The sequence below is a fragment of the Mus pahari genome, chromosome 14 (genome assembly GCF_900095145.1).
Source record: "Mus pahari chromosome 14, PAHARI_EIJ_v1.1, whole genome shotgun sequence".
NCBI lineage: Eukaryota > Metazoa > Chordata > Mammalia > Rodentia > Muridae > Mus > Mus pahari.
Window position 1 is genome coordinate 47,775,881 of NC_034603.1, and position 7,616 is coordinate 47,783,496.

General features: G+C 38.5%; 1 protein-coding gene across 2 annotated transcripts in view; it reads left to right on the top strand.

The window, feature by feature from the left end:
* Nucleotides 1-7,444, top strand: part of Suz12 (SUZ12 polycomb repressive complex 2 subunit) — a 44,936-nt gene extending 37,492 nt beyond the window's left edge. For both annotated transcript variants that reach the window (XM_021212159.2, XM_021212160.2), the window contains 4 exons: nucleotides 94-251; nucleotides 3,171-3,369; nucleotides 3,874-3,953; nucleotides 5,734-7,444. In XM_021212159.2, the coding sequence (XP_021067818.1) occupies nucleotides 94-251; nucleotides 3,171-3,369; nucleotides 3,874-3,953; nucleotides 5,734-6,079 (783 nt within the window). In that variant the 3' untranslated portion in view covers nucleotides 6,080-7,444. The remainder of the gene's footprint in view (nucleotides 1-93; nucleotides 252-3,170; nucleotides 3,370-3,873; nucleotides 3,954-5,733) is intronic.
* The last annotated feature ends 172 nt before the right edge of the window (nucleotides 7,445-7,616 follow it).

Sequence of the window (7,616 nt, forward strand, 5' to 3'; positions counted from 1 at the left end):
AGAAAGAAAGAAAGAAAAGAAAGAAAGAAAGAAAGAAATAGGATTATTAATATCTTTTTTTTCTCTAAACACCCTATTTTGTTTTCTTTATAGTATCATCCAAAAGGTGCTAGGATAGATGTTTCAATCAATGAGTGTTATGATGGCTCCTATGCAGGAAATCCTCAGGATATACATCGCCAACCTGGATTTGCTTTTAGTAGAAACGGACCAGTAAAGAGAACACCTATCACACATATTCTTGTTTGCAGGTAGGCAGAAAGCTTATGCTCTTTGTTTTATTTTTTGTAGAAAAGAGTGTATATGGGTGCATGAGTGTGTGTGTGTGTGTGTGTGTGTGTGTGTGTGTGTGTAGAGAGAGAGAGAGAGAAAGATGTGAATTTGTTCAAGTTGGTTCTCTCCTTCTACCATGAGTCCCATGGATTGATTTAAACCGAGTAAAAGAGTATTTTGGTACAATCTTCATTTCAGTATTGGTTCATGAAATAGTATACTCTTTGGTTTTTCAAGACAGGATTTCTCTATGCAACCACCTGGAACTCCCTTTGTAGACTAGGCTGGCCTGGAACTCAAAAGGGATTCACCTGTTTCTGCCTTCCAAGTGGTGGGATTAAAGCTATGTCTGTGCCAGGCCTTGGTGGCACATGCCTTTAATGCCATCACTTGGGAGGAGGAGGCAGACGGATTTCTGAGTTCAAGGCCTACAGAGTGAGCTCCAGGACAGCCAGGGCTACACAGAGAAACCCTGTCTCAAAAAACCAAAAACAAAAAAAGACAAACTATAGGTGACATTGATTTGTGGAATTTCCTGCCTTAGGGCTTTCAAGATGGATGGTTAAAATTAGTTGCTCTTGTAGAGAACCTAGATCTGTGTGCATACATACACAATAACCTACCAAGAAGGGATGTACTATTCACACTATTTAAATAGTTTGTGAAATGTAAATGATTCTATCTCTGTTGTCTAATGTCTTAAGAGATGCTATCCCACCGGGCAGTGGTGCACGCCTTTAATCCCAACTCTTAGGATACCGAGGCAGGTGGATTTCTGAGTTTGAGGCCAGCCTGGTCTACAGAGTAAATTCCAGGACAGCCAGGGTTATACAGAGAAACCCTGTCTCTTAAAAACAAAAACAAAAAAAAGGAAGGAAAAAAAAGATTTTATTCACAGATAGCCAATTACTTCTCTTTTAATTGAGCTTTGTAACTGTGCAGTAGTGTTGAATTTACAGTGGCAGTTTTGTGTGCTGAAATGATAGCTTCATTTTCATAAAAGCTAAAAATCAGAACTTTTGGCTCAATGTGTATCTCTAATTATATTCTATTTTTCTACTTTTGTAATAGTATATTTATAGTATAATAAATACTGGGCTGAATAGATGGCTCAGCCATTAAAGGTCAGGCTCACAACCAAAACAATACATAATAATCTATGTCTTTGTGACAATTCATTATTTACATTTATGTGTGGGTGTATGCTGTGTACATGTAGATGACCAAGAAGCCAAAAGAGGGAGTCAGATCCCCTTCACCCAGAAATAGCAGCTGTTGTGATCTGCCCCATGAGGTACTAGGATACTCTGTAAGCCCACTTCACCATTGAACAATTTCTCCAGCTCCCTCAGATGTTTCCTTTTTTTGTTTTGTTTTTGTTGTGTTTTTTGTTGTTTGTTTTTGCTTTTGGTTTATTTTGTTTCCAGGGGGGTTTACAGGGTTTTTCTGTATAGCTCTGTTGGTTCTGGAACTCAGGATGCAGACCAGTGTAAGTATAAATTTTTTTGGAATCTACCTTTTTTTTTTTTTTTTTTTTTTTTTTAAAAAAATTTATTTATTTATTATATGTAAGTACACTGTAGCTATCTTCAGACACTCTAGAAGAGGGAGTCAGATCTTGTTAAGGATGGTTGTGAGCCACTATGTGGTTGCTGTGATTTGAACTCTGCACCTTTGGAAGAGCAGTCGTGTGCTGCGCCATCTCACCAGCCCCCCTGGAACCTACTTTTAATAAGGATTCAACCTCTCCCCTATTTAGCCCACTACCTAGCAGAGGTAGTGGAAAAGAAAAGTTATTAGGATTGGGGTGCGGGGGAGAATGCGCCTGTTCAGCAATAGTACTTTGTGTGCCAGTTCACTCTTGTAGCAAACATCCAATAAGACTCAGCAGCTGCAGAGCAGTCCTTTCAGCAAGCAGACAGCAGGAAGCTGTAGTTCAGTCCTAGAGCAAACACCAGGCTCACCTCCATCTTCCTAAGGTGAGGCTCAGAAGCAACATGGTCATGCAGGAACTCCTTGCAGCTCTTGGACAAGCTTCTCTCAATGTCAGCATTTCCACAGGCTGAGCTCAACATACTATTAAGGCAAACCTATACGTTGATGACTTTAGGGAAGAATATCGAGGTGGACCAAACCAAACCTTGGTGCTGATCTCCTACTTCCTATTGGGTCATATTTATACTCAAATCAAGCATTTTTTCACCAGTTTGCTATAGCAAAACATCTTTTACCTGTGTGCCCCAGCATATAATTGTTTGACAAAACTAGCTTTCCAAAGAAACTAGAAGTTTCCACTTCAGCCCAGACTGACCCTGAACTCAAGAGTCTTTGCTTCTAGAATGCTAGGATTGACGGCATACCCCACCCCATTTTGCCCCTTTGAATATTTTTTAATGTTTCCTACATAGCAATTTATTAATTTTCCTTATATACATTTTTGTTTGGTTATTTGCTATTGAAGACAGTTACTCTATGTGGTCCTAGAACTTAATGGTGTAGACCAGGTTGACCTTGAACCTGGAGATCTGCCTGTCTCTGCCTCAAACTCAGAAATCCACCTGCCTCTGCCTCCTGAGTGCTGGGATTAAAGGCATGCGCCACCACGCCCAGCATAGCTGAGACTTTGATCTCTAGTTCTTTTTTGGTTTTTCTGACATGATCTCTGGTTCTTGAGGGGTCAGAGAGGGAGGTTATATGTTGTGTCTATTTTGCCTTGTATATTTGGGGAAAAAAAAAAATATACATATATATTTATATATATATATAAAAGGGTGCTGCTTCAAGTACTATTATGTTTTGTTTTACAAAACACTAACATTACAGATGATACTATCTCATGATCAGTGTCATATGGGTGTATGTACACATTGTCTTGTTTGATCTCTTGATTTTGTTAGGCCAAAACGAACAAAAGCAAGCATGTCGGAGTTTCTTGAATCTGAAGATGGAGAAGTGGAACAGCAGAGAACATATAGCAGTGGCCACAATCGTCTCTACTTCCACAGTGATACCTGCTTACCTCTTCGGCCACAAGAAATGGAAGTAGATAGTGAAGATGAGAAAGATCCAGAATGGCTGAGAGAAAAAACCATTACTGTAATTCCCTTTTATTTTCCTCCTCCCCAATAGCGCCCATACAAGTTTTATAACTGTCATTTACAAAGTTATTTAAGTAAGGAAAAATTTACTTTCCTCTATGGATTTCTGAGTTCGAGGCCAGCCTGGTCTATAGAGTGAGTTCCAGGACAGCCAGGGATATACAGAGAAACCCTGTCTCAAAAAAAGAAAAAAAAAAAAATCAATCAAACAAACAAAAAACAGTTGGTTTTATTAAATGCTGCCGGATGTGGTAGTGCATGCCTTTGGTCCCAGTACTCTGGATGCTGAGGCAGGTGAATTTCTGAATTTGAAGACAACCTGGTATACAAAGTGAGTTTTGTAGGACAGCCAGGGCTGTGTAGAGAGACCCTGTCTCAAAGGAAAAGAAAAGCTACATCTTTGCTATTTTTCTGTTCCAGAATATTCTCCTTTGATGGCTTATTTTTCTTAAAAATATTAGTACAGTTATGAATGTAATTCTTTTTTTTCCCCCTCTTTCAGCAAATTGAAGAATTTTCTGATGTGAATGAAGGAGAGAAAGAAGTAATGAAACTGTGGAATCTCCATGTCATGAAGCATGGGTAGAGTGTTTCTGTTCCGTTACTTCCTCCTCCTGCTGCTTCGCAGTCTATCAGTCTGTGCAGTTTGGGTTTGTCTTTTGTTAGTTATTTTATGTGTGTGGGTGTTTTGCTTGCACGTGTGTATGTGTGCTTTCTGTGTGCCTAGTGGCTCCAGAGGACACTGGTAAGTTGCCTCGTGGTGCTACCCGGGGTATCTACAAGAAAAACTGCTCTTAGTCACTGAGCCATCTCTCTGGTACCCACCTCTCTTTTGCCTCCATGCTAAAGTTGTAAGTGTGCAAGACAAATTTGTGGCTCACTATTATCATTATCTATTATTTTTATTATGTGTTGATATACACATGCTGTATTGTTCATGTCGAGATTTTTGGGAATCAGTTATCTTTTGTAGGTTTGAAGAGCATGACACATACACACTCAGCCTTCTTGTTTCCCCTTGAAAATACGAGAAGTTTTTGTTTTTGGGGGACAGGGTCTTTCAACATTGCACTGACTGTCCTGCATCTCACGTTGTAAATCAAGCAACTCTCACAAACACAAAGATTTGCCTGTCTCAGCTTCCCAAGTACTGGGACTAAAGATATGTACCACACACCACCAAAGATCATTTTTTATATGGTACCTTACAAAGATTTAAGGGAGTGTGGTAATGAAGAATTGCCTGTTAGAATCTTTTTTAAACTTAATTGAGATGGATATTCTAAATATTACCCATATCCAAAAATATATTAAATGCATGAATTAGCCAGTGATTGTTACAGAAAGAACTCCATGATTTTAATGGGCCTTGAGATTGTCTAAAGTATTTATATAATTGTGTTTGGTTTGTTTTTTTAATTGTGTGTGTGTGTGTGTGTGTGTGTGTGTGTGTGTGTGTGTGTGTGTTGGAGCTGGAATTACCTGAGCTTGTAATCCTCCCCACATGTCCACATGTGCTGGGAACCAAACTCAGGTCCTCCGTAAGAGCAACAATGCTCTTAACCACTTAGTCATCTCTTTTTCCCCTCACCACATCCTCTTTACTCAACATTCTAAAAGCTACAACTGTGGGGGTGTGGCACCATCCTTGATTCCTTTTTCCTTTATATTGCCAGTGAATACAAAGATATGTGATGTTCTTAAAGGTTATGAAAGTCTGACTGTTATGTGCTGACTGTTAGCCCCACAATCCTGATTGCCTCAGATGAAGCAATGAACCCTACAGAAACTCAAAAGGGAGTTAACTCTACAAGATGTCCTGGTGTGCACATGCACATACACAATACTAAAAGTAAATTTTACAAAATAAATGATGGATGAATGAACAAATGATTCAGTGGTTAAGAGCAAAGCAACACGGTTCAATCCCCATCATTGACAGGAGTTCATTCCTGTCTGTCATTCCAGGCACACATGTGGTATGCTAACGTGTGTGCAGGAAAAAAATTCATTTACATATATACTAAATTCATAGACATTTATAGGGATTGGAATAAATGTTTGCCTCCTACCACCTGATATGCCCATTTAAATGTAATCAACGTTTTAAGTAGATTGCTTACCTAGAATGTATAGACTAGTATTCCTCACATCCCAGAAGTCATGTTTCTAGTCAATGTCCTGGTCTAAATCTGAAAGTGTGACTATTAAGGTTTATTTGTAGAGGCTTCTATCATGTCTTACTAGTAGTTACTGCGTATGAAGTAATTTGCTTGCACTAGTTTGTCATGTTACACATTTCTTATCTCTTGTTGTTTTCCCAAAGGATTTGTATCATTAATGCTTTGTTTTTCTTGAATAGATTTATTGCTGACAATCAAATGAATCATGCCTGTATGCTGTTTGTAGAAAATTATGGACAGAAAATAATTAAGAAGAATTTATGTCGAAACTTCATGCTTCATCTAGTCAGCATGCATGACTTTAATCTCATTAGCATAATGTCAATAGATAAAGCTGTGACCAAGCTCCGAGAAATGCAGCAAAAACTAGAAAAAGGAGAATCTGCGGCCCCTGCAAGTGAAGAAATAGCTGAGGAACAAAATGGGACATCAAATGGATTCAGTGAAACTAACTCAAAAGAGAAAGCTTTGGAAACTGACGGTGTCTCAGGGGTTCCAAAACAGAGCAAGAAACAAAAGCTCTGAGAACTTGCCCCGTGTTCTGAACAGACACTGAAGTTGCTTCTAGGGAATTCAGCCTCTAGGAAGAGTTTTTGGGTTTAGGTTGTTTGGTTTTTAATCATGGATCGGGAACAGGCAGTGTTAGATGATATCATTGATTTCAGCACGGAGGTTCTGGGTGTCTGCTTAGCTGCTTCTCCTCACGTGCTTATCAGCTTTAGTGATGTCCTCAATTTGGTTTTAGCCTGAAAAGCAGTTTTTCAAATAGTTAACTTTTTCTTAGCTGTGACACTCATCTTATTAAATATATTGGGTTAATCTAGAAATTTCACACCTAAATTTTAATGCTTGTTTCATTTGTGACTTTTTCTGCTTTGTAATTATGAGACATTTTCTGGGAAAGGAATGTTGGGATATTATGCTGTCTTAGAGATGGAAAATTTTTGTGAAATTGTTACTTACATTGCCACTTTTCCCCTAACTTTGACCCTTGATTCAGAAATCATTTATGCATTTGGGATGAGAAGTTACAAAGCAAGTTCTGCATCAGTTCTGTTACGAGTTCAAAACAGCACCAGTTGGTCTCCACCTGTTGGAGATGATGTGACCTCCATGCAACCATGCAGTGCCATGCTCACTGATGGAGGATACTGTTTGTTTTCAAGTGACTGGTTTTAGTGCTTGTTTTCCCAATTTAGTTTTTTACTTGAACATTTTTTTTAGTTTTTCCTTTTTAATTAGGTAATCCCATGGAAAATTGTTCTGTGCACATCTTTTGCACTAGGATAGTAAAGCAAGAGAAACAGTTGGAGATTTAAAAGATGCCACTTTGTGGGGAAGGGTGTCTCTGAGTATAAACCAGAAGATGTCACACCTTGTTTCCTTTGTGATGTCCTTCTTGATCAGAATATCCGTACAGATAAGCTGACTTGAATTGTTGTGAGCAATTTTCCCTGTGTTCTGTGTTTTATGCACATATTCGTGGTTGGGTTTTCTCCAACGGAAAGTGGTTTCACTACTGGCATATTAATAAATAAGCACGGATAGGTTTTTATTCCAGCTCCAAGCACTGTGGTTGAATAACATCACCTCAATTTTTTATTATCCTTTAAAGATATTGCATTTTCATATTCTTTTATTTATAAAGGATCAATGCTGCTGTAAATACTGGTATTTTTAATGTTTTAATTTCATTCCACCACCATCAGATGCAGTTCCTTGTTTTGTTTAGTTAAGGGACATAAGCTTTCTCATGGTGTCTTCAGAGATTTATAAGTGTAAATACTGATTTGGCTGGTCTTTACAATGTGTTTAACTGTGAGGCTATTTAAATAGTGTGGATGTGACTTGTCATCCAGTATTAAGTTCTTAGTTACTGGTTTTTGTGTTTAAAAATTAAGAAAGAGGGAAGCTGCAGTTTTCACTGTAGGCCCCCTGGCTGGTAAACTCTCCTCATGAGGTCACTGAACTCTGATTTTGCCTCTGGGTAGTGGGTTCTGAGCATTTCTCCTGGGCTTTAATTTGCTAAAGCTGTGCACATATGTAAAAAACAAAAAAAAAA